Source organism: Lactuca virosa, chromosome 8, assembly GCF_052849685.1.
Source record: "Lactuca virosa cultivar CGN04683 chromosome 8, Lactuca_virosa_CGN04683_v6, whole genome shotgun sequence".
Classification (NCBI taxonomy): Eukaryota; Viridiplantae; Streptophyta; class Magnoliopsida; order Asterales; family Asteraceae; genus Lactuca; species Lactuca virosa.
The window spans coordinates 126,547,215-126,574,560 of NC_136433.1; the positions used below are offsets into that span (position 1 = coordinate 126,547,215).

Here is a 27,346-nt window from a genome sequence, read left to right on the forward strand (position 1 = left end):
AATTTCAGAAATGGTCCTTATTAAATAGTTGTATGAATGTTCCCTGTTTAAATAAATTTGCAGAAATGGTGATTGTATAAATGTTGCTGGTAAGAAGAGACCATGTGGGGCTGGAAAGAGCAGTGCAACTGGTGTTGTTAAGATGAGACCAAGTAGGGTTGGTAAGAAGGGCAAGACAGCAGTTTGAAAGCATCCTAGTTGTTTTATTTTGTGGCCTAATTTAATGGCTTTTTACACTATGTAATGTGTTGATGTTTTTGTTATCATTATGATGATCTTTTGTTAACATTATGATGATCTTTTGATAACATCTTTATCTTTTGTTAACATTATGATGATATCCTACTATGTTTTGATAACATCCTACTATCTTTTATATTTCATTCTAATAACATTACACAATTCCATTCCAATTACAATCATTACACAATTACAATCAAACCAAAGTACATTCTAATTACAATAAAACCAAATTACATTACATTCCAGTCAATTACAATCCATTCCATTCCACTACAATTACATTTCATTCCATTCCAGTCAACTAAATTCCATTACATTCTGTTTATAATAAAAACCAATTACATTACATTCTAGTCAAATTACAATCCATTTTGTTCCACTGCAATTACACTCCATTCCATTCCAGTCAACTAAAATCCATTACATTCCATTTACAATAAAACCAAATTACATTACATTCCAGTCAATTACAATCCATTCCATTCCACTACAATTACATTTCATTCCATTCCAGTCAACTAAAATCCATTCCACCTACATTACATTCCATTCCAGACAAAAAGCAAAAACAAAAAGTTTGAAACCCATTACATTGCAATTACATTACAATTTGTAAATTATAGTTGCCACAAAATAGACCCAACTGCATAGTAGCAAAAGCCTCAATTTTTTATTTTCATTTTGAAGTTCTTTCATTATGTTGGCATGACCACAACTATCTTCATCAATCCAACAGAGAAGCCCACATCATGGTCCCTGCAATTTCAATAATTATGTCTAACTTCGATTAAGTGTTAAGAGCAAAGGAAACATCGATTAAACCTAAAATTACCGTTCCAGTACAACACTAGAATCGCTTTCCAGGGTTATTCTTGGTCGTCGAGGTTCGTATAACAGTTGGATAACCACAATCACACCTTATCGCCATTTAGCATTTTTTTGATTGAAGAAGTTATAGAGAAGAAGAATAGATGTCCAAGGCGTAGAGAAGAAGAATGGTTGGCACGTATTTGAAAAACATTCTTATAAGGGTTTTATTTAAAAGAAAAAAATTACCCTGGCGAACTAGGCATGTGGGGTGTATTAACAGAGAGAGCTAACGGCAAATGGACGTAGGGACCAAGCGCATATTAAAAACAGATGTTAGGCATGCCCAACATGCAAAATAAAACATAGGGACCAAAATGCATATTTTTTGCAAACCATAGGGATCATTTCAGTAATTTGTTCTTAAAATTATCCATATGGTTAGGGATGAGTATAACCGGGTACCCGCTTATTTTAGCCGGAACCGGAACCGCTCCCGGAACCAGCGGTTCTTAGGTTTTGGGTACTGGAACCGGAACCGCCTACATCGGTTCCTAGAAAATTAGAACCGCTCCCGGAACCGCCGGAACCGGTTCCGGTTCCGGGTACCCGACTTCTTGATAATTTACACCTTTTATTTTATACATTTCATTGAAATAAACTTTTGTAAACAATAGGAGACTAGGACTACAAGATATAAAACTAAAATAATCATAAAAACTTGATCTCAAAACACCATGCCAACACAACTGGAATTTAGCAAGTAATATAACCAAATGACAATTTTCAGCAATAACAAAAGTCAAAACAGCAACAACAAAACAACAAAACAGCAAACAATTTTCAGCAAGTTTCAAAACAGCACAAAAACAGTAAAACAGCATCAACAGGAAACAGCGAACAGTCAAACAACAACAGCAAAACAACACCAGCAGCAAGCAAAAAACAGCAAACAGCAAGCAAAATAGCAAACAACAACAGCAGCAAACAGCAAGCAGCAAAAACAGCAACATCCCAACATTAAAAACAGCAACTACTAATTCCCTCTATGTGTATCTTCAATATTGCGACTGATTTCTGCAATGGAATTAAACATAAAAATTCAAATTAGAATATTAAATATTATACAAGAAACATAAAATAAAAGAATAAATAAAAGTGTATCTTCCATATTACATTCCTCATATTTTTCCACATCTTCCAATAATTGTTCAAGGTCAATACAAACATTTGATGCCCTCAACCAATCTTGAGTACAAATCAAAGCTTCCACCGTCTTTGGAAACAAATTACTATGAAAGTCATCCACCACACGGTCGGATGTACTAAAAGTGGACTCACTAACAACCGTAGAAATCGGAATGGCTAGAATGTTCTTTTCCATTGATGCTAACACCTTGTATGTTGTGCATTTGTCACTCCACCACTTCAAAATTTCAAATATTTCATTATTTATTTTTTCGGGTGGAGCATCAAGATATTCCTCCAATTCAGATTTTTCCATAGCATCTTCAACATCATTTTCATAGAACCCATCATATATTTTTCTCATTTGCTTATTCTTAACCACACCAACAAAATTTTGACCATCATTATCATTTGTATTAAAAGAACTAGAACCATCATTCTTTGTTATTGGAGAAACATTAGAATAATGATTATATAGTTTATTCAAAACCTCAAACACTTGAGCATATAGTTCTTCAACCTTCTTGAAGTCTAAAGGATAGATTTTTCTTAGAGAAAAGTTCACAAACCTCATCTATACCTTGGATTAAGAGCAACCGCAGATAACACCATCACATTTGTTTTTCCAAAATCTCCATAATACTTGTCAAACTTTTTTCTCATTTGATCACCCATAAGAACAATATTGATATCATCATCTTGTGTCCACTCCAACAAGGAAGCAAGTACACCTAATATCTCATGATAATGCATATTAGCCATAACATACAAAGTTCCCAACATCCTTTTCGTGGCTTCAAAAAACTGCTTCAAACAAAGAGATAAATTTCTAGCACTTTCCTAATATTTTTGGGATGGAAATCCATCTTTAAGATCTTTCTCAAATGAGGGGTCTTTTTGTCTCATTCTATCACACCCCCAAACCGGAACGGCGGAAAAGTTCGGGGGTGGAGGACGTCATGTACAATATCACAACAATTGCATCATGGTAATCAAATCAAACACAACCATTACATTGAATATATTTAAAGTATTTACATCTGTTTGATACATAGCATGTATACAACAAAATGTATATCCAAAAGTATAAACGACAAGACACTATAAGCTCTGTCTTCTCAAAAGCCTGCAGGTGTACCTGTCTACTGGTTCCATGAGAATACAAGCGGTATTGAAAGAGTATCAACATTAAAGCTGGTGAGTTCATAAGTATGTTTTTGTAATGAAAACATGTCTGTGAATCTGTATAACGTTTGCATTTTCTCAAGAAAATCCAATATTTTCTTTAGTATTGAAAAGTAGTCTTAAAACCTAAGACAGAAATGTATGTTCGTTACTGTGTACTATAGTTGTATATGAATGTGTTAGTTTATATGCCTGGATACCACCAGTAGAATTGTACAGTATTGTTTTGTACAAAAACTATGGTATGAAATCCCTGACTATCACCAGTAATGTATAATGTGTTTTGTATGAAAAACCCTGGCTACCACCAGTATGTATAGTATGTTCTTGTATGAAAACCTTGGAATCCTCCAGTATGTATAGTAGTTCTATTAATTTAAAATAAAACTAATTGAAGTTGTTTACCATTCATACATTAATCGTATTATTTAGTACCAAATTTATGAGTTGTTATAACCATACTTGACCATTGAATTGCCTGAACAATGTTCTTCAGGCATCAGAATCGAAATGAATTTTGTCACCCAGGCCTGCCGGCCTAACTGTAGCTAACAGTTGCGGTGCGAGATTGTCAGTCCCGTATAGATCTATACGCAAACTCACGTTCTCCCTCCAGGAGACTCTGGTTATAATCTCAGGACTTTTGTTAGTACTTAAGTAAGTACATGAAGATGCTCACTCATAAAATGTTATACTAACGATTAAGTGTAGAATAAAATGAATCCTTTGAATTTAGATGACTGTGTGTATGATCCATAAACTATACCCTATATAGTTTATATGTTTATCCGCATTGTATCTATGTTTCGTGCATTGATAAAGTAATTGTTCCATAAACTATACCTATTATAGTTTATATGTTTGTTGATGTATAAACTCTAGCATTGATAAAACCGTGTGTGGAATCCCAAACTATACCTATTATAGTTTGCATGTATGTTATGTATTCAATTCGTGTATTATACTGAAAACTTTGCAATTATTGTTGTATGTTGAAAGCTTCCTTTATGCTCAGCATATTACAAAAGGGATAAAATATCTAAGTGTTTTATAAAATGTAATGATCTCTTGATTTTTATCAATTGCATAAGTTTTAATCCTGTTAAAATCCTTTATATAAAATCACAAAATTTATTTGTGTTATGCTTGTATTCCCCCCTGAAAACGTTAAAAAACAGTAAAAGTGTAGGGGTATGAACTCACAGTTGATTATGTGTACGAGCTTGACAGCAAAACCGGAAAGATGACCCTCGAGTTGGAATACGCGGAATTAATGATATCCTAATGATAATTAAACACATAATTGCATTTAAATTAGTGAATCCATTAATTAAAGTGTTAGAAAACACTTGCTTTTGGGTTAGGAATGTTACCGAGACTTGTATATTGTGGAAAACGAGGGTTTGTAGTCAAGGTTCACGGCTCAAGGCTGTTTGCGGCCGTGAACTGAGTTTGCGGTCGTGAACGGTTTTTGGCTGTGAACGATTTGCAGCCTTTGAAGATCTGAAGGCTGTTTTTGGTGTTCTTGGTGAAAACTTGAAGATTTGAAGATTCGATTTTGATGATATGAATGTTCTTGGGATGTTCTTGGGAGCAAAGAGAGAGAATTTTTGGGTAAAAAAAGATGAGAAATGAGGAATCTCTCCGGGAAAAAATTATATATCGACTAGGTTTACGGTCGAAACCGGGTTTACGGCCGTAAACGGGTTTACGGCCCAAGGGTTTGCTGCCGTAAACACTTGGCTGAACGATTTTTGCTGATTTTTCGAAGGAAACTGGATTTTTCAAGTGTTTTTGGTTCCGAAAACTTATATAAACTTTATTTATATATATATTAGATTATTTCCTAACCCACAAGAGGTTGACAGAATAAACAAAATTCGACATTTTATTTAACGGAATTTGACTTTTGTTGACTAGAAAGTATCGGGTTGTCACATCATCCCCCGTTAGAGGGAATTTCATACCGAAATTCTTTCTAAAATGAATACAAAATGGACTAGGAAAATAGATGCAGATACTTCTGTTGCATCTGGTCTTCTCGCTCCCAAGTGAATTCAGGTCCCCGCTCGGCATTCCAGAGAACCTTCATTATCGGGATGCCACTTTGTTTTGTTCGTTTGACTTCCCTATCCATGATTTCGAATGGCTCTTCCACGAACTTAAGACTCTCGTTGATCTCGATTTCATCGAGCGGAATTAAAAGAGTCTCATCGAATAGACACTTCTTAAGATTTGACACGTGGAAGACGGGATGAATGTTGCTAAGCTCTTGGGGTAACCGGAGTTTGTAAGCTACGGGACCGATCCTAGCAAGGATCTTGAATGGTCCGATGTATCTTGGATTCGGCTTTCCACGCTTTCTGAAGCTTATCATCCCCTTCCAGGGTGAGACCTTCAACAGAACGCGGTCACCAACCTGGAATTCCAAGGGTTTTCGTCTTTTGTCGGCATAGCTCTTTTGTCTATCTCTCGAGGATTTTAGTCGTTCTCGGATTTGTATGAACTTCTCTGTGGTTTCTCGAATGATTTCAGCGCCAGTGAAAGTGCTATCGGGGACTTGACCTCTAGCTAGCTGCATGTCACCCACCTCAGCCCAGCACAGAGGGGATCTGCACTTATGGCCATAGAGGGCTTCGAATGGAGCAGCCTTGATGCTAGTTTGATAGTTGTTGTTGTAGGAAAACTCGACCAGGGGCAAATGGGTGTCCCATAAACTGCCAAAGTCGATAACACACTCTCTTAGCATGTCTTCCAGGGTTTGAATGGTTCTCTCACTCTGCCCGTCTGTTTGAGGATGATAAGTTGTACTCATGTACAGCTTAGTTCCAAGAGCCTTCTGCAGTGATTGCCAAAACCGTAAGGTGAATCTGCTATCTCTGTCCAAGATAATGGATACAGGTACCCCGTGCAATCGTATTATCTCTTGGATGTAGGTTCTAGTAAGTCTCTCTATTATGTATGCTTCCTTGATTGGCAGGAAGTTGGCAGATTTGGTTAATATATCAACGATTACCCAAATGATGTCATGACCATCCGATGTGTTGGGTAACTTGGTAATGAAATCCATTGTAATCCGCTCCCACTTCCACTCAGGTATTTCTGGCTGTTGGACCTGAGGGCTTTTAGTATTCTACCTTGACTTTGGCGCAAGTTAGGCACTTGCCCACGTAGGTAGAAATATTTGCTTTCATGTTTGGCCACCAATATAGTTTCTTGAGATCCAGATACATCTTATCTGAACCTGGGTGAACGCAATATCGAGTTTTGTGGGCTTTATTCATGACCACCTCTCTGTAACCACCGAACTTTGGTGTCCAGATCCGGTCCATTAAATAACGAACCCCGTCACCCTTGATTTCGAAGTTCTTGTCCAGTCCTCTCAAGGCTTCATCTGCCACATTATCTGGTTTCAAGGCTTCTAGCTGAGCCTCTTTGATCTGTGTGGCCAGATGCGAATGGACTGTCATGGTTAGTGTCTTCACCTTACGACCTGAGTATTCCTTCCGACTAAGGGCGTCCGCTACTACATTGGCTTTGCTCGGATGATAGCAAATTTTGCACTCATAATCATTGAGTAGCTCTACCCATCGCCGTTGTCTCATGTTGAGCTCCTTCTGATCAAAGATATGTTGTAGGCTTTTGTGGTTGGTGAAGATAGTTCACTTGGTACCATACAGGTAATGTCTCCATATTTTCAGCGCGAAGACCATTGCTCCCAACTCAAGATCGTGAGTAGTATAATTGACTTCGTGTGTCTTTAGTTGTCTCAATGCATAGGAAATAACCTTTCATCGCTGCATAAGTACACATCCTAGCCCCTGATTGGATGTATTGTAATAAACTACGAAGTCTTCTGTCCCTTCAGGAAGAGACAAGATAGGTGCGCTGCACAGGGATTGCTTCAGGGTCTGGAACGCAGTGTCTTGTTGTTTTCCCCAACTAAAGGTTACACCTTTCTGAGTCAGGGCGGTAAGAGGCTTAGCAATCCTAGAGAAGTTTTGGATGAATTTGCGATAGTAGCCAGCAAGACCCAAGAATTGATGGATTTATGTGGGCGTCTTTGGTGCTAACCAATTCTCTATTGCCTTAATTTTGGAAGGGTCCACATGTATGCCTTCTTCGCTAACCACGTGACCCAAGAAAGTTGCCTTCCTAATCCAAAACTCGCACTTAGAGAATTTCGCGTAAAGCTTTTCTGCTCTCAGTGTTTCTAGAACTTGTCTTAAGTGTTGACTGTGTTCTTCCTTGCTTTGTGAATAGATAAGTATATCGTCTATGAATACTATCACGAACTTGTCTAGGAATGGACGGCACACCCTATTCATCAGGTCCATGAATACGGTGGGTGCGTTGGTTAGACCAAAGGGAATTACTACAAACTCGTAGTGACCATACCGAGTTTGGAAAGCTGTTTTCTAAACATCACCCTCCTGGACTCGTAGCTGATGGTGCCCTGATCTCAGGTCTATATTTGAAAAATAACTCGCTCCCTAAAGTTGATCAAAAAGGTCGTCGATTTTGGGAAGAGGGTAGCGGTTCTTGATAGTAAGCTTGTTGAGCTCACGATAATCTATGCACATCCGGAAAGATCCGTCATTCTTCTTAACGAACAAGACCGGTGCTCCCCATGGCGAGAAGCTCGGTCTAATGAATCCCTTGTTGAGCAGTTCGTTATGTTGACTGGATAATTCCTGCATTTCCGTTGGAGCTAGACGGTAAGGGAATTTGGCTACGGGGGTAGCCCGGGAATTAAGTTGATTCGGAACTCGACTTGGCGCTCGGGAGGAACTCCGGGAAGATCCTCGGGGAAGATATCGGGAAAGTTACAGACTTCGGGGATGCTCTCGAGGTCTTTGACTTCTTGTTTTTCGTTGATGACATGGGCTAAGAATGCATGACACTTTTTCATAGGTATTTTTGGGCTTTGATGCACGAAATGATACGAAGGTTCGTGCTGAGTTTGTCGCCATAAATAACGAGGGCTTCGCCAGATGGCAGATTGAGGCGAATGGCTTTTTCATAATAGAGAATATCAGCACGATTAGGGCTCAACCAATCCATGCCGATGATGACATCAAATCTTTTTATGGAAATCGGCATAAGGTCGATTAGAAAGGAATAATCGTTTAGAGTGAGGGTGCATCCTACGAATACGTCGTTTGTACTCTCTTTCTTTCCGTTAGCCATCTTGACGGTGAATGTTTCGGTTAAAGGTTGGGATTTGTGTTTGAGTAAGTGCTTAAATGCATGACTGAGAAAACTTCTCTTCACACCACTATCAAAGAGAATACATGCATAAGAGTTGTCAAGGAGGAACGTAGCTGTAACTACGGTGGGATTAGCGACAGCCTCCTCCTGGCCCATTGCTAGCATATTCCCCGCGTTTCCAACAGTCGTTGCTTTGGGGCAATTCCTTTTGAAGTGTCCAGTCTCTCCACAACATAGCAGGCTTTGCCTACTCCAACTCTGGGGTTTTGGTTGGCTGGTTGTGCTGGAGTCTTGCAAAAACGAGCTGTGTGCTCCTTTCTGCCACATTTGTCGCATTGCATTTATCTACAAACTCCCAAGTGATGGAAGTTGCATTTGCTACACAGGGGTAGGTTTCCAGCATAACGGCTGGGAGTTGTTGGAGTAGTGGGAACAGCAGCAGGAATGCTAGCAGCGTATACTGCCACTGTCTGTTGCTTCTTAGAGGGCTCTTGTGAAGGCTGGCCTTTGCGTTTGTTCCAGAACTTTTTCTTCCCACCACTTTCTTTAGGTGGTTTAGGAGCGTCTTCTACGGGTTCATGACTATCCCCGTGATCTATCAGAGTCTACGCCATACACTTGGCGCTGTCAAATGTGAGAGATTTAGCAGCCAAAACGTTCCCTTGAGTTGGGGGTGTCAATCCCCATATGTACCTCTCAACTTTCTTGCTTTCCGGGGTGACCATCCCGGGATACAGAAGAGCCAGGTCGTTGAACCTAGCAGTGTACGCAGCAATGTCGGAACCCTTCATCTTCAGGTTCTAGAGCTCTTGCTCCAGCTTTTGCATCTCGCCTCGTAGGCAGTACTCAGCGAACATCAGTTCTTTCAGATTCTCCCAACTCATGGCATTGTCCACCGACAGAGTTAGGGATTTGAATCGGCTGTTCCACCAAGTTAGTACTCTATCAATGAAGGTGCAGGCGGAAAACTTCATCTTGCTTGCCTCAGGGCACGCACAGATCTCGAAAATTGATTCGATTTTCTCGAACCAACGAGTTAAGGCAATGACACCTCTATTGTCGTAAAAGGATTTGGGCTTCGCGTTCATGAAGTCTATGTAGGAACACTCATTTGGGTGTCCATGGCCACCATCGAGATTGAGGGGATGGGTACCACTTCCCGACTCGCTAGTGCCGCTAGAATTGCGGCAGTCACAGTAGCTGTAACTGCTGCTTGGAACACAACATGATCAAACTAAGGAGGTGGCGGCGGTGGAGGATTGTTGTTCTTTCAATTGGACTTCTTCTTCGGAGGCATCTTTCTCTAAAATAATTTATGAGAAAAACGAAGATAAGTCCTCTATAGTTGTCACAAGTCAGGTGATATTGAACAGTGTATATCTTATCATGACAGTTATAGTGTTCTATCAAGCGATTTACAGAGGGAGTCTACTTAATGCAAGTAAACAATCACTAGAGAATGAATAGCAACACTTAGAATGAAATATGTACGATATGTTTGGCTCTAGTATCGAAATGCTACCAAATACTCCTATAGTATTTTAGTTTGTATGTTCTGTTCTATTGATCTCTTTTGTATGGGGTTTGGTAAGTTTTAGACTTGTCGCGACACCAATATCACTCTCAAACACATGTTGGTCGTATCTCAAATAAATATAGTTGATCAGGCTATATTTATCCCATATATGATTACATAACTGCCCAGGTTTGACCGCAATGTCCAACATCTAAATACTTTTGTTTTTTTCTTCTTGTGATACTGGTTCTGGTATGTATGTATACTTGTATAATTCTTATAAAATACTTAGATTTTTAAAAGTATGCTTTTAGTTCAGAGCACTTCGGCGCCTTAGCGTTTATAGTTGTATATCATGTCAGGTTTGATATACTTAGTTCACTATAAACAATGTTCTGATACTAAACTGTCACACCCCCAAACCGGAACGGCGGAAACGTTCGGGGGTGGAGGACGTCATGTACAGTATCACAAAAATTGCATCATAGTAATCAAAGCAAACACAACCATTACATTGAATATATTTAAAGTATTTACATCTTTTCGATACATAGCATGTATACAACAAAATGTATATCCAAAAGTATAAAAGACGAGACACTATAAGCTTCGTCTTCTCAAAAGCCTGCAGTTGTACCTGTCTACTGCTCCCTGAGAATACAAGCAATTTAGAAAGAGTATCAGCATTAAAGCTGGTGAGTTCATAAGTATGTTTTTGTAATGAAAACCTGTTTGTGAATCTGTATAATGTTTGCATGTTCTCAAGAAAATCCAATATTTTCTTTAGTATTGAAAAGTAGTCTTAAACCCTAAGACCGAAGTGTATGTTCGTTACTGTGTACTATAGTTGTATATGAACGTGTTATTTTATATGCCTAGATACCACCAGTGGAATTGTATAGTATTGTTTTGTATGAAAACTATGGTATGAAATCACTGGCTATCACCAGTAATGTATAATGTGTTTTGTATGAAAAACCTTGGCTACCACCAGTATGTATAGTATGTTCTTGTATGAAAACCCTGGAATCCTCCAGTATGTATAGTAGTTCTATTAATTTAAAATAAAACTAATTGAAGTTGTTTACCATTCATACATTAATCGTATTATTTAGTACCAAATTTATGAGTTGTTATAACCATACTTGACCATTGAATTGCCTGAACAATGTTCTTCAGGCATCAGAATCGAAATGAATTTTGTCACCCAGGCCTGCCGGCCTAACTGTAGCTAACAGTTGCGGTGCGAGATTGTCAGTCCCGTATAGATCTATACGCAAACTCACGTTCTCCATCCAGGAGACTCTGGTTATAATCTCAGGACTTTTGTTAGTACTTAAGTAAGTACGCGAAGATGCTCACTCATAAAATGTTATACTAACGATTAAGTGTAGAATAAAATGAATCCTTTGAATTTAGATGACTGTGTGTATGATCCATAAACTATACCCTATATAGTTTATATGTTTATTCGCATTGTATCTATGTTTCGTGCATTGATAAAGTAATTGTTCCATAAACTATACCTATTATAGGTTATATGCTTGTTAATGTATAAACTCTAGAATTGATAAAACCGTGTGTGGAATCCCAAACTATACCTATTATAGTTTGCATGTATGTTATGTATTCAATTCGTGTATTATGCTGAAAACTTTGAAATTATGGTTGTATGTTGAAAACTTCCCTTATGGTCAGCATATTACAAAAGGGATAAAATATCTAAGGTCCCGTTTGATAGTTTATGTCTGGGAATGTGCTGTCTGGTAAAGTGCTGTCTGGGAAAGTTTTCTGACTGGGAAAGAAAACATGTTGTTTGATTGCACATCTGATTGACTGTGCTGAATGATGAAAAAAAGTAATAATTCAATAAAAAATAAATTTAAAAAAAGTTATTTATAAAATTAATAATCCAATAAAGAAAGAAAGAGGCGGGGTTTGGTGTATAATTGTCTTTCCAGCCCATTCAGCCAGAAAGATATGATTTTGGGGCTTTCTGGGAAAGACATATCTTACCGGGAAAGACCCCTTCTTTTGTGCAAATTAAACAGTCTTTCCGGTCCATTCAGTCAGAAAGATCTGTTTGGACCTGGAAAGATGCGTATCAAACGGGGCCTAAGTGTTTTATAAAATGTAATGATCTCTTGGTTTTTATCAATTGCATAAGTTTTAATCCTGTTAAAATCCTTTATATAAAATCACAAAATTTATTTGTGTTATGCTTGTATTCCCCCTGAAAACATTAAACAACAGTAAAAGTGTAGGGGTACGAACTCACAGTTGATTATGTGTACGAGCTTGACAGCAAAACCGGAAAGATGACCCTCGAGTTGGAATACGCGGAATTTAATGGTATCCTAATGATAATTAAACACATAATTGCATTTAAATTAGCGAATCCATTAATTAAAATGTTAGAAAACACTTGTTTTTGGGTTAGGAATGTTACCGAGACTTGTATATTGTGGAAAACGAGGGTTTGTAGTCAAGGTTCACGGCTCAAGGCTGTTTGCGGCCGTGAACTGATTTAGCGGCCGTGAACGGTTTTTGGCTCTGAACGGTTTGCAGCCTTCGAAGATTTGAAGGTTGTTCTTGGTGTTGTTGGTGTTTTTGGTGAAAACTTGAAGATTTAAAGATTCGATCTTTATGATATGGATGTTCTTGGGAGCAAAGAGAGAGAATTTTTTAGTGAAAAAGATGAGAAATGAGGAATCTCTCCGGGAAAAACTTATATATCGGCTGGGTTTACGGTCGGAACCGGGTTTACGGCCCAAGGGTTTGCGACCGTAAACACTTGGCTGAACGATTTTTGCTGATTTTTCGAAGGAAACTGGATTTTTCGAGTGTTTTTGGTTCCGAAAACTTATATAAACTTTATTTATATATATTAGATTATTTCCTAAACCACAAGAATTTGACGGAATAAACAAAATTCGACATTTTATTTAACGGAATTTGACTTTTGTTGACTAGAAAGTATCGGGTTGTCACACATTCTTTTAAAAGCTCTCTCAAACTTAGGTGTCGTTTCCAACATAATGTAAGTGGCGTTCCACCATGGTTATTTGTGTGTGTGTATTGGCAAATTTTCTTTTAAATACTAGCCAACAAAAATAGTTGCTTAAATAATTTAGAGGCAAGATTTAGCTAGTAATCAGTCAAAATTAAGAAAATTTGCAGACATAAATCAAGATTTACGTTGATGTCTTTGAGAGCAACTAGCAACATACACTACAAAAAAAAGTACATTTAGTGGCACAATTTTTTAGTGGCACATTTTTTGTGCCACTATATTATGTTTATAGTGACACTTTTTGTTTTGTGCCACTGTATCACTTCTATTTTTAATTTCCCGCACTTATTCCCCAAGATTAAAATCTTGCCGCCATCCCAAACTTCAGTTTCATTTTCAACTTTCATTTTCCCTCTATCTCTAAAATTTTGACCTAATTTCCCCCCAACCCAAAATCGGCGCCATTGTCCGCCATTCTTTTCCAAGCATTCACAAATTCAGAATAATGTCTTCTTCCTTTGTCACAATCTTCAACCCCTTATTCTTTCGTCACCAGCACAAACAGATTATGTCTTCAAGCCCTTCTTTCTTCATTACTAGCAAAAAAAGGTAACCTATTTCTCTCTGTCATTATCTCATATCTCTTTCTTTCTCTCTCTCTCTCTCTCTCTCTCTCTCTCTCTCTCTCTCCTCTCTCTCTCTCTCATACTGGAGCATGGTGAAATCCTCCCCAACGCCATCGCTACCATCATGCCAACACCAACTACTTTTTTAATGTAGATGTTATGTGTTTGTGCAATCAACACAATCGCCTTTTCCCTTGTGCAATCGACAATCAGCTTCTCCCCCGTGTGTAGTACAATCGCCCTCCACCCTTTATTTTTTTGCGTCTGTGTTTGATTGTACCAAGATGTGTAAAGAGGAAAATGCACACCACGTGTTTGATTTTTTGCCAATACCATAGACTGCACACCAAAAAGTGAAATGTTAGGCCGATACCAACATCACTTAATTTCCATTAGGTCCACGCCAACTTCACTGAATTGCCATTTTTAACCTTCTTTTCTACAAAGACACTTCTATCTACAGACGTTAATTGTTTGAAAATTGCATTGTTGGAAGCTATTTACTTATGCAGGCTACGAGAAAATCATATTAGAGCTGCCTCAGCAACTATATTAACATATGGATCATACAGCCTTGCTGTAAGTTGTAAGTTTCTTTTTAACTTCTTTTCATTTGTCATTTCATCAAGATTTTGTTGCACCCTAATCTGTTTTCAAATTTTGTGTAGGTTTATAATGTAGAAAATGATATTGATGCTCTGTGTGCGGGCCCTTGGTTTGCTTATTTAACAGTAAGTAGTCTTATCAATTTTTTGGTTTAATTTGTATGCAATTACAGAAGAATTCATGGTTGTCAAAAGGACAAAAGTGTCATCCTCTGTTTAGTTGTGGGAAAGGAGGATTCAAGACCTGTTGTTTTGAAGCCCGCCTCGTGTAAAAAGAAATTCTAGACACCCACTTTATATAAATTAACATTGATATTTTCTTTTCTTGGTGACGTTTAAGCAATATATAGTATTTAGATTTTTTTATAATTTGTGTATATAGTAATTTCATTCCTGCTATGATCATAAAAGATGAAGCGCTAGCCATTAGATGCATTACATAGTTGCCATTAGATATATGAATATCTTAACAACTATCTGATGCAAGTGCTATTTATTTTCAAAAAATTAAAATGAATCTCAATTTTTATATAGTACCAATTAGTACATCTTTTTATAATACATATAAATAATAATTCAAGTAGTTTTTTATAATAGAAATGCCTAGGCCAAGTAGATCATACAAAGTTTGTCATATTTGATAATTATTTGAGTAGTTTTAATTATTAACACTTGAAGTTTTTGATTGCAGGAGGTGGGATAAATTTGTGGATTCATACAATGTCATGTGCTTTTTTAATGGTGACAAATTATTGGATTCAGGGTCATGCTTTTTACCAAACCGGTTCTTTACCTTGAAGAAAAACTCAAGATTGGAAATTAAATAAAGTTTGAGCTCATTCAAGTTTCATGTTTCTTCCTCAACTAGTATTTAGTTCGATAGTAATATGTTTTGAGCCCTAGCACCATATTTTGACTTTTTAAACTCTTTTGAAGACATTTGTGTTTTAAATATTGAAAATATTATTGGTAGAATAATATTGTGTTTTCCATTTATTATCTTAATTGTCTTATTATTATTTTATATTCAATTTAAAATTAAAAAATATCTATTTTATTAGTATAGTTTTTGTGTTAAAAAAATGTCACTAAAAGTATGAAAATAATTTTTATTATGGCATAATAGAAAAGTGTCACTAAAACCTAATAAGCTGCAGCGACACAACCAAAATGTGTCACTAAAGGCCTTTAGTGGCAGCGCTTTTAGTGGGACTTTTTTTTTGTGCCGCTGATTGCCCAGGAGGCCTTTAGTGACACTTTTTTGGTTTTTAGTGACACTTTTTTCTGTGCCACTAAATGTCATTTTATTTGTAGTGATATGAAATTTACCGCTAGATTGCACGTCTGGTGAGAATGTTTCTAGAAAGAAATGAAAAGATAAACATGCTTTTGTAATAATGATTTGAACATCCCTCTTTAGAAAAAATAAAAATAATAAGCATGTATTTAGAGAATGCAAAATCAAAGTATATTCAATATAGAAGACAACATAGGAAAGAGGACAAGAATGCTAAATTTCCCAATAAAAATATCCAGAATACATTATATTTAAAGTTTCATATAATTTTACCGTTTAAATTCTACACACAACGTATTAATTGAGCTTTATATACTTCAAATGGAATATATTCTAGAAAAACAAAATAAAAAGATTGTTTTTCCCCATAATATTTCAATGGACATTTAAACTTCAAATCTATTGAATATCAAGTTGTTTGCATCTTATTATAGTTGGTTTTAATCCTTTAAATGTCAACTAAACATTCAGTTCATTCCACTAAATCCATTAAACCATATATTGTGGATGCTCTCATCTCCAATGGTTCTCCCTAAGACTACTCGGTATGGTTAACAGGGTTGAGAGGCCACATCAGCGTAATTATTATTCTTCTTCACAACATATTTTTTTGGGTGTGGTATTCCAAGCTCACGCCGTTGTGAGGCCAATTAAGAAGAAAAACACAGAGGAAGAAAAGAGAATAGAACGGAAAGAAAAGTGTGTTGCATCTCGTTACCATGACCACGGCTCATCACATAACGGCGAGGGGGGACGGTGTTCCCCCCGTGTTATTGGCGTTGAAGTGCAGACACATAGGCAGTAACGAGCCATAACGTGCCCACACCGAGTTGTCTAAAACAATAGCAGTTTGTAAAATTATTGGTCTCCTTTTAAGTTGCAAACATTGGTAGTATTTTTTATAGTTGGATCTTAAACAAGCCTACTGTTTGACCAAGAAACAATATATAATTCATCATATTTGTTGCATCCTTTCAGACGAACATGCATCCACGTTAGAATCTATGGTGCTCTAATTCTATTCAACTCTACATCAATCCATATTGAAGATTCTGGTCTTCATCGCAGTCATGGAGGTACCGCCTATACTGATTCTACCTAGAACAAAACATCAAAATCTCTGGATATAACAAGGAATTTTTTTATTTTTATTTTCTGCTAATTGATAAGTCCAGCACCACATTACGCCAAAACCCAAACCTAAATCTGTATCATCTAGTTCACACAGTAGAAACACAGATCAAATCTGCTATATAAGCACTTAGTCATAACCATCAACTAAACATCAATCCATATTCTCGGTTCATAGTAGAGAAAACATGGTGTTTTCCCGTGTTCTCATGCTCTTTGTGCTTCTAATTATCTCATCTCGCAGTGGTAACCCAGTTTCACATCTTCGTTCTGTATTGATCTTGTTTCTCTAGAGCTAATGCTTTCGTCTATTTTTTTATCGTACATGCAGCTGCAAACTCAAATCTTTTCCGGGAGTACATTGGTGCTGAATCTGACTCGGTTAAGTTATCAGATGTTCCTATCAACTCTAAAGTTGAAGTTCATTTTATCCTAGCATTCGCAATTGATTACACCTCAGATAATCACCCGTCATCCACCAATGGTAAATTCAATGTTTTCTGGGAAACTAAAAATTTGGGTCCTTCGGCAATAGCATCGGTCAAAGCCAAGAACTCTAATGTCAAAGTGGCTGTTAGCTTGGGTGGCGATAGTGTTGTTCATGATAAAAATAAGGTCTTTTTTTCTCCAAAATCTATCAACTCATGGGTCCAAAATGCAGTTTCTTCATTAACGAGCATGATCAAGCAGTACAATTTGGATGGTATTGACATCGACTATGAACACTTTAGGTCGCATGATGAGGAAACTTTTGTTGAATGTATAGGACGGCTTATAATAATTCTAAAGAAAAATCGGACCATCAAATTTGCTTCTATCGCCCCCTATGAAGATGAAGGACCGGTTCAAAGAAATTACTTGGCTTTATAGAAGAAATATGGACATGTTATTGATTATGTGAATTTCCAGTTTTATGCGTATGATCAGATTAGTGTTTCACAGTTTGTAAAACACTTTCATCATCAACAAGCTTCAAGTTATAAAGGACGTCAGCTTCTAGCAAGCTTCATAAGCAAAGGTAACTTAGGTTTGCCTCCTAATAAGGGATTCTTTGAGGCCTGCAAAGAGTTGAAGAGAGATGGAAAGCTCGGAGGCATATTTGTTTGGTGTGCAGACGAATCCAAAGAGTTCGGTTTTAGATATGAAAAAGCTGCTCTGGCCTTATTGGCAGCATGATCATCATCTTTATTTCATCATGCATGAATATATGGGCATATATTAATAGTAATATGTTCCATTTCATATGTCCGTAGTTTCCTTTCTTCTTCCTTCCAAATAAGAAATAAGATACTTGAATCATATTCGAAAGGGGGATGATTCATCCACTGAGTTTTTTTATCAATCCAAGGAAAAAATAATATGTGGACAATTTTACCCTTATATTAAATTTTAGATGTTAAGAGATAAATAACCTTATTTTTAGAAACTCTAAACGGATGCGTACCCCACCACAATTATATCATCATTTATTAATTTAGAAATATTTTTTTAAAAAATAACAATTATACCTTTATGTGCTTATTCTTTGTATTTGTTTCTTATTTTGAGTTTTATACCATTTATTTTAGTATTTAATCTATTTATTTATTCGTTACCTATTGTTCACAGTTTACATCACTAACTCAATTTTTAATTAAAAGTTTATAAACATATTAATTATAAAACTACTATACAATGAACAACTTAATATAAAAAATATAACATAAAAACAATGCCTAGCAAATAACAATCAAATATTCAAGCTAATACATATCAAATATTCAAATTAATACATATCAAATTTTCAAACTACTCATATGTCATATATCACTTGAAAAGGTTGGAAATGCATTTAAATCAAATAAGTTGTTTTCATTATTTGTATAACTAATATTATCAGATACTTCATTGTTAATTTGAAAGACGCCAGTAGAACTCGAAGTTTTTGGTGTTTTAGATGATTCCACAAGCTCAAATCTTGAAGGGTCTCGTGCGGTAGAACTTATTCCTTTTTTCTTTTTCGATTTTGGAGGTCTACCCTTCGGTCGACGGATCATGGGCTCAAACAACCGGTGGCTGAGCGCCTATAGGGGAGGGGGGGGGGCATGGCCCCCTGATTTTTTACTTACCAATGCTTGGATTATATATGCATAGGATTACTTTGATTTTTCAGTAAGTTTATGGCCCCTCAGATTAATCATCCACAAATATATATGTAAATCATGGATCTAATAAGTAATTAACGGAAATCGTGATAATTGCTTAGAAAAGATCAAAATAAAACCCAATAAATTAGGAAGTAAAAATAAAAAGATCAAAATAAAACACAAAAAATTCTAATCTACAATTTATAAACTCAAATCTTTGAGAAACTATAAACCCTAAACTAAAGAATTTTGTCGTCAAAAAAAAAAAAAAAAAAAACCTTGCTCACGAGATTATATCACCACTACCGCGGCTGCCGGAATGCTCAACAGTCCCTCTCTCTCCGCTTTACCTTCATCACCTACGTGCGGTGTCTGTCACTCGTCTCCGCCGTTTGCCGACTGCTACTCTGACCAACGACCTCAGCAGCCGGTGCTTCCTCTCTGATAGATTTGTGCTGACATTTGTTTGCTTGTTATTTCTCTTCTCCGACATATTCTCATCACCGGACTTAATAGTAAGTATTTCTCATTTTCTCTTTCTAATCTCTTTTATCTTTCTCTTTTTTCTATCTCTCTTTGTAGATGTGATATAATTATTGAAACTAACTAGACAACTATAAAAGTAATAAAAAGCAGCATTGATTTATTATTTTTTAACGTTGGTCAAGTTATAAGTTATTGAATTGTTAAAACAAACGAGTAGTATAAATTTTTTACCAAAATGCAAACATGAATTAGAATATTTTTGTTTTTTAAATGTATATGTTAATTGTTAGATTCTGTATACTTTTACTTTTAATTATTTTTGTATATTCGTTAAATTATAATAATGACTTTTATATGTAAATCAAAATAATTAGTTGTTTGAAGTTTGAACAAATATAATTTGTTTATAAGTTTTTCTCTTGAAGTTTTGGTTCCGGCCCCCTCACTTTTGATGTTTGTGTTCCGCCCCTGCAAACAACGTATCAGATTCAGTCAAAAGCTTATTAATCATAGAAGTAGCAAATTCTTTCTTACTTAAAGGCCATATTTGGTATCTTGAAGACAACTCAGTAAGCAACTCATCAAATTTGTTAACGCCATCATTATGTGAATCATCTTCTAAATTCAGGCGCAATGTATCAATCCTCCAATGTGGATGAATGAGATTTAATTTTAGTTTCATTCCCTTCAAATTTTGTATCTTATGAGCACAAGGAAGACCCATGGTTGCCATAAAATGGCCAGTGCAAGGAGCCATTGTACCTAAAAAACAAAAATAGTTATTAAAGGCTAATGTAAAACTTAATGTTGTGCAATAATGTAAAACTATATATCTTTGTAAACATTACCTTTTTTTACTTTTTCATATTGTATATGTATCTCCTTTAATGCAAAATGAGATACATGCTACAAAAGCTCTCTAAAAACAGGTGTATCACACTTAAGAAGAACTTTGATTTTCTCATTTGCGAGTTTCACTTTAATCTCATTGAATTCATGTCTGATTGCAAGACAAATCTTTTCTATAACACCTTGAAACCCACCCGTAGATACTTGTAGATACGATTTAAGCTTGGAATGAGCACCTTCGACCCTTGAAGATGCACGATTGCCAAAATGCAAATAATTTTCTGTCCAAGCACTAACAAACTTTTCTTTCCAGGGCAACCATGTACTTTTTATATACTCAATTGCAACTTGCTTTGTTTGATAAAGCAACTCAAATTCACCCCAATTATGCTAAAAAATTGTTGTTGTTGTTGAATATGCTACATTATTCCAATTTGACATAAATATGTCAAACTCTTCTGTATTTGTGAAATGCTTCTTGCAATTTGCCAACACATTCTTTTCAATATGCCAAATACACAAAAGGTTTGTCGTGTTCGGAAATACCATCTTTATGGCATTCATTAATGCCAACTCTCTATCCGACATAATCACAGATGGTTCACGATTTTCAAGGGTCTTCTTAAACACATTTAATGCCCAAATATAACTATCTTCATCCTCTCTCTCCAGAAAAACAAACCCAGAATAAAAAGAGGTATTAAAGCATGAAACCTCAATGATATCAAGGAGAGGCATGTTATATTTGTTTGTTTTGTATGTGCAATCCATTACAAAGATATTTGAGAAGACTTTGGCAAGTTTAATCGACAAAGGATGTGCAATGAACAAATGAATTATATGCCCTAGTGGATTATGTAAATAATCATAAACAAATCCTTCTTTTTCAAACTCTTCAAATAAGGCACTAACCATTGATCGATTATTCAAGTTGTCCTTGCGGATTTTTGCCTTCAAGTTGTATATGGTTCGAGAGACTGCCGGAAGGTTTTGATTTTTCTGACGTAAAGAAGAAAGAATTTGCCTTGGGGGTATGCCAGAAAGTGTCATGTTTTTGACACTTTGTACGTCCTCCGGTGATAATCGACGGAATGATGGATGACCAGAGACATCTATAGCCTGTTCATGATTGTGAGTCAAGTTTTTTGCCTTAAGTACCCAAACACCATCATTTCCCTTTTTACCTGCAATCTGGAAGGGGCATTTAATCAAACGAGATCCAGTGTTCTTCCTTCTTTTATCTCCAATACACAATCTATCTCGATGGGAACCGCCTCGATCACATTGCAACGTGACATATTTGTCTTTGCTTGAATCTTGAATAGATTCCCCACATCCTTTAGTGTAATAGAAATCTCGTACACTCTTTAATAATTCATCATATGATTCAAATTTAGAGTTAGCTAAATAGAGTTCTTCATTTTGCATCATAGGACTTGATGAATCCATTCTCACCTGTTAATCAATTTTATCACAACCAACTATTACCTCCAAGAATCAAACATATAACCCATTTGTTTATTCAAGAATCCATTTATCATTTTAACATAATGGTTTTAACGTATAAAAGAATCAATTTATCATTTTAACTTAACTCAATTGATAATTATTCCTATATATGATTATCTTAATTTTCTCAATTAAAATTCTAGATTATGTTCACAGGAAGATGTAACATGGTTTGTCATGATAATCAATTAAATATTGCAACATGACTTTATATAAAAATCAAAGTGAATATTAAATTATTATTGTGTCATGCACTTTCATGAAGTTACGTAAACTGTGAATGAACATAAAGTTAATAATGGTTTAATTGCTTTGAGATGAAAGATAACAATTAAAGTTAAGTAAAGATACAATCGTAATTCCTCTGTGGCAAAACAAAATCAAAATCAATAGTCATGGTAAATATTTTAACATAATTAAATCAAACATCAATTTTAGAGTTACCGGTTGAGAGTGGGTTGAAGAAGAAGTCGGTGAAGCAGCAGCTCCGGATGAAAAAGCGTCGACTGAAATAACGTTGTCGAGGGAAGGAGCGCAAGTTGAAGAAACAGCGCCTGTCATATGTTTTTTAGAGTTTCCAAACAGGAGCTTTTTGTCTCTTAATTAAATACCTAGAAATTAAATTGAGGGTATATTTGTCCATAAACTCTTTTTTCTGTGGATGGATTAGAAAATTCTGTGGATAAATCAGGCGCTTATTCGAAATGTATTGCAATAAATGGATCAGAACATCATGACTTCTTCAAGTTTAAAAACATCATGTATCTCTACCAAATTAAACGTTTCTACTCGACTTCAATTAATTATATAGGATCCAATAAAAAAAATAATGGAAACTGAAGATAAAGATAAATTCATCAATTTCCAGGTTTATATATAACAAATAATATCATGAAACAACAAAACAAAAGACAATTATGGCAGGTTTTGTATACTTGTAAAGGTCATGTTATGACAAAACTGGGTGTTTGTGGCAATGAGGCGTTGACTACATGGTTTTTGTACTTTTAGGCGGAAGCTCAAACATGAAAAAAACAAAAAAGCTTTCATTAACAAATAAATAGAAATTACAAGGGATTTGGAATAGATTTTTAACCTGTTATTCAAGACAGAATATATATAATTAAACATATATAACAACAGTAGAAGCACACTTACGCCACTTTAATTAACACTAATTAATCTGATCACATCGTAAACAATTTGCCAGAAAGCTCCTCTATATAACTTGTAGGCTTCCTATTTTTGTTCATCAACCTTCGAGCTTCAACATAATCTGGTCTTTGAAGTTTGATCATTATGGGCTTCTCCAAACTTTTCATTGTTCTTCTCATGCTACAAGTGCTTTTAGCGGTGGCATCAACACAAGAAAATACTGCACAAAAATCAGACCTATTCCGTGAATATATTGGAGCAGAATTCAACGGTGTCAAATTTACAGACTTACCCATCAACCCCAATGTCGAATTCCATTATCTACTTGCATTTGCAATTGATTATACCACTTCATCTTCTTCATCCCCCACCGATGGTAAATTCAATGTGTTCTGGGATACAGATAATCTCAGCCCTTCTCAAGTCTCTTCAATCAAGAGTCAACATAGCAATGTCAAAGTAGGTTTGAGCTTAGGAGGAGACAGTGTGGGAGGAGGAAGCTGTTACTTCAGCCCTTCTTCGGTGGATTCATGGGTTTCAAATGCTGTTTCTTCCCTCACTAAAATCATCCAAGAGTATAACTTGGATGGGATTGATATTGACTACGAGCATTTTCATGCAGATCCTGATACGTTTGCTGAGTGCATCGGGAAGCTTGTAACAACCCTCAAGAACAATGGAGTCATCTCTTTTGCATCTATAGCTCCATTTGATGATGATGAAGTTCAAAGCCACTACTTGGCTCTTTGGAAGAATTATGCTCACGTCATAGACTATGTCAATTTCCAGTTTTATGCATACGACCAGGGGACCACCATCTCACAGTTTATGAAGTACTTTCAGACACAAAGCTCCAACTATAAAGGTGGTAATATCTTGGCTAGCATAGCCACAGATGGAAGTGGAGGTTTATCACCAGAGAACGGGTTTTTCACTGCCTGTAATCGGCTAAAAAGTCAAGGGAAGCTTGGTGGGATCTTTGTATGGTCTGCAGATGATTCCAAGGCTTCGGGTTTTCGCTACGAGAAGCAATCACAAGCTTTGCTAGCAGCCCCTCGTTAGTATGTATGTATATATATTTTGTTGTGTTTCTATGTGGTTTGTAAAAGCGTATATGTATGTACAATATGAATATCTACTAGTAAAATTTTACCAATTCATCTTCTCCATCACCAACAAATGGTGAATTCAGCGTATTCTGGGATACTGATAATTTCAGGCCTTCTGAAGTCGCTTTAATCAAGAGTCGGCATTCTAATGTCAGACTGGCTTTAAGCTTAGGTGGAGAGCTGTAACTTTAGAAATTGATAAACTTTGGAAAACTATAAAAATCACTTTTCTGGTTTTACATACAACTTGGAAAACATAAAATTTTCATTATCTTGGAAATTTTTTGAAAACTGAATCAACAAAATGCATTTTCAAAATTTTCATTTCCGTTTGAAATTTTTCCACAATCAAACACACCCTTAGTGTTTTATTGAAAAATTATGTTTGGCATTTAGTAGTGTTGTTATTGGGTGTAACAAGTTATCAATGTTTTTTTAAGAAAAAACATTAAAAAGATATATGATTAACTGTAAAAATAATAATAATAATAATAATATTTTTTAGGTAAAAGGTTAAAAACATAGTAATTTTTCGGTAATTTGTCGTTTATTTGTTGCTAGTGTGCTGGTGAATCCAAAGCCTTTGTTTTCAGATATGAACAAGAATCTCAACTAGTGTAATTAAATATCCCAACACTAGTGCCTCCTACAATATTTAAGAGTTTAAGTAGGAATCATCAAACAAGAAAAGACAAGCAAACACAATGGCACCTTCTGTATTCTTTTCTTGAGCAGATAGATATGACAAAAAAAACTTCGTTTTTTAGACAATGTGGAATCTTCAAAGTGGTTTTTTCTTGTTCAAGACTGCAGCTGAGAACATTATTAAAACCCAAAAAAAAACTCCTTCATTAGCATCTAAACAGAACTTACAAGGGATACCCATTTGCCAGAAAGCTCTTCTAATCTGTTCTTTGATCAAAACGGGCTTCTCTGAGCTTTTCATTCTTCTTTTCACTCTACAAGCTCATTTAGCAATGGCATCAAGACAACCTATTGCACCAAAATCATACCTGTTTAGTGAATATATAGGTGCAGAAGATAACAATGTAAAATTCTCAGATGTACCCATCAACCCAAATGTGGAGTTTCATTACATACTTGCATTTGCAATTGATTATACAAATTCATCTTCTCCCTCACCAACAAATGGTGAATTCAAAATCTTTTGGGATACTCATAATCTCAGCCCTTCACAAGTCTCTTCAATCAAGAGTCAGCATACAAATGTCAAAGTAGCATTAAGCCTAGGAGGGGACACTGTAAGAGAAAAACGTGTAACTTTACAGTTTCATCAGTGGATTCATGGGTTTCTAATGCGGTTTCTTCACTCACTAAGATCATCCAAGAGTATAACTTGGATGGGATTGATATAGACTATGAGCACTTCGTTTCAGATCAAGTTACATTTGTTGAATGCATTGGGAAGCTTATAACAACTCTCAAGAACAATGGAGTCATTACATTTGCATCTATAGCTCCATTCGATGATGATGATGAAGTTAAAAGAAACTACATGGCTCTTTGGACGAGTTATGCTCACGTCATAGACTATGTCAATTTCCAGTTTTATGCATATGACAAGGGGACGACTGTTTCTCAGTTTATGAGATACTTTCAGACACAAAGAGATAATTATGGAGGTGGAAATATCTTGGCTAGCATCACAACCGAAGGAAGTGGAGGTTTATCACCAAAAAATGGGTTCTTTACAGCTTGTAAAAGGCTTAAAAGTCAAGGGAAACTTGGTGGGATCTTTGTATGGTCTGCAGATAATTCAAAAGCTTTAGGTTTTAAATATGAAAAGCAATCACAGGCTATCCTAGCAACAAGCCACAAGAATTTTAGTGTGTGATACTTCAGCTTACAATTACATATATGAAATTGTTGATTAAATGTATTGGTTATGAAAGTGTGTTATGTGGATGTACCATTTGATAATGCTGATAACAGTTGTTGATTCAGATGGAGACGATGAAGTTGCAAAAGTCAACTGAATGCAATTCTAATTTTGCCAAAAAGCATTTTGATTTTGGAAACATCGAGATAAGAAATCAGTCGAGTACTTCTATTTTGTTAAAATGATCCGAGGCTTACACTAAGTACTAACAACATTTGATTTGAACAAGCAGTAGAAATCAATAACCTAACACCAATACCCACAGACTATTTTCGGGCCTTGAAAACCCTAACCACCGAATCCATACAGAGTTCGGCCTTGTCTCTTGAGCGCGTACACCACATCCATGGCGGTGACAGTTTTCCGGCGTGCGTGCTCGGTGTAGGTAACAGCATCTCTGATGACATTTTCTAGAAAGATCTTAAGAACTACGCGAGTTTCCTCGTAGATCAAACCGCTGATACGTTTCACACCTCCTCTTCTCGCCAGACGTCGGATCGCCGGTTTTGTGATTCCCTGGATATTGTCTCGCAGAACCTTACGATGACGCTTTGCTCCTCCCTTCCCCAATCCTTTCCCTCCCTTTCCACGTCCTGACATCTTCAAACTTCTTCAAATTACTCCGAAATCTGTGACATTTCACGATCAAATAAAATTAGGAACTTCACAAACCGGAGCGATTGACATTTGGAAGAAAAGAAGCTAATCTAGTAATGTAATTAATTTTTAATAGAATCAAAAAGAAAAAATGGATGAAGATTCATCAAAAGTTGTTAATTTAGATTTGTACCTGAAACTTTGTTGATTGGAAGAAATGCAAATGGAAGTGGTGATGTTGACAATTGGGGGGTTTTGTATATATAGTGGGTGAGTTAGGGAGTGGATCCTGGATGTGCTTTTTACAAGCATTGCTAACCGTTGATGAGTGGTAATCGACGATTATGATGACATGAATTTTCACGTGGATCGGTAACGTGACAACGGTGTTTAATTGCGGGAAAAATACGCGGGCCAAGGTTTTAGTTTAATTATTTATGTACTCTAAACAGAATTATAAATCAAAATTAAATAACTTATGCATTTATTTATGAAACATTTTACGTGTAAAAATAACTCAATTAAAAATTAAAGGATAATGAAATGTGAAAGTAATGAAGTTTTTAAATTTTACATATTTAATTATTTTTATATAAATTGGACAAATAAATTTATGTGAATTGTTTGAAAAAAATACTATGACCAATAACTATATGATATTTGGTTTCTCACAACCAGTTAAATTTATGAAGGTAATCAATAGGGTGCAAACGAGCCAAGCTACTCGTGAGCTACTCGAAATCGAATCGTTAAAAGTTCGACTCGTGATTGATTTTAAACGAGTCCGAGCCGA

At 36.0% G+C, this 27,346-nt stretch overlaps 2 protein-coding genes, 2 long non-coding RNA genes and 2 pseudogenes across 6 annotated transcripts; 4 read left to right on the plus strand and 2 right to left on the minus strand.

Annotated features, from left to right (window-relative positions):
• Positions 1-13,552: 13,552 nt before the first annotated feature.
• Positions 13,553-15,372, plus strand: LOC145133594 (uncharacterized). Of its 3 annotated transcripts, none has more exons than XR_013718638.1 (4): positions 13,553-13,772; positions 14,286-14,375; positions 14,458-14,520; positions 15,086-15,372. It is a non-coding gene; the product is annotated as an uncharacterized LOC145133594 (long non-coding RNA). The 3 variants fall into 3 exon arrangements; XR_013718639.1 differs by having other exon boundaries at positions 14,302-14,375; XR_013718637.1 differs by having other exon boundaries at positions 13,556-14,375.
• A 1,638-nt stretch (positions 15,373-17,010) lies between these two features.
• Positions 17,011-17,998, plus strand: LOC145130821 (chitinase 2 pseudogene; annotated as a pseudogene).
• Positions 17,999-19,876: 1,878 nt separating this feature from the next.
• Positions 19,877-21,732, minus strand: LOC145130822 (protein FAR1-RELATED SEQUENCE 11-like). The gene is made up of 4 exons (XM_079065582.1): positions 20,830-21,732; positions 20,386-20,673; positions 20,283-20,340; positions 19,877-20,196 (listed from the first exon to the last, which is right to left on the minus strand). The coding sequence occupies exons 1-4, from the start codon at positions 21,730-21,732 to the stop codon at positions 19,877-19,879; spliced, it is 1,569 nt and encodes a 522-aa protein (XP_078921708.1).
• Positions 21,733-23,067: 1,335 nt separating this feature from the next.
• On the plus strand, positions 23,068-24,009 carry LOC145134106 (chitinase 2-like). The gene has a single exon (XM_079069015.1). The coding sequence runs from the start codon at positions 23,092-23,094 to the stop codon at positions 24,007-24,009; it is 918 nt and encodes a 305-aa protein (XP_078925141.1). The 5' UTR covers positions 23,068-23,091.
• Positions 24,010-25,033: 1,024 nt separating this feature from the next.
• LOC145130823 (chitinase 2 pseudogene) lies at positions 25,034-26,053 on the plus strand (annotated as a pseudogene).
• A 50-nt stretch (positions 26,054-26,103) lies between these two features.
• Positions 26,104-26,857, minus strand: LOC145128386 (uncharacterized). The gene is made up of 2 exons (XR_013716846.1): positions 26,747-26,857; positions 26,104-26,585 (listed from the first exon to the last, which is right to left on the minus strand). It is a non-coding gene; the product is annotated as an uncharacterized LOC145128386 (long non-coding RNA).
• Between the last annotated feature and the right edge of the window lie 489 nt (positions 26,858-27,346).

What these genes read in the sequence shown, in the direction of transcription:
- LOC145134106 (XM_079069015.1), top strand. Translation starts at nt 23,092, where the DNA reads ATGGGCTTCTCCAAACTTTTCATTGTTCTTCTCATGCTACAAGTGCTT.
- LOC145130822 (XM_079065582.1), bottom strand. Translation starts at nt 21,732, where the DNA reads ATGGATTCATCAAGTCCTATGATGCAAAATGAAGAACTCTATTTAGCT. An exon ending in TAATGAATGCCATAAAGATG is followed by an intron (nt 20,674 to 20,829) that starts GTATTTCCGAAC and finishes ACAATTTTTTAG; the next exon opens with CATAATTGGGGTGAATTTGA. An exon ending in ATATGAAAAAGTAAAAAAAG is followed by an intron (nt 20,197 to 20,282) that starts GTAATGTTTACA and finishes TTTGTTTTTTAG; the next exon opens with GTACAATGGCTCCTTGCACT.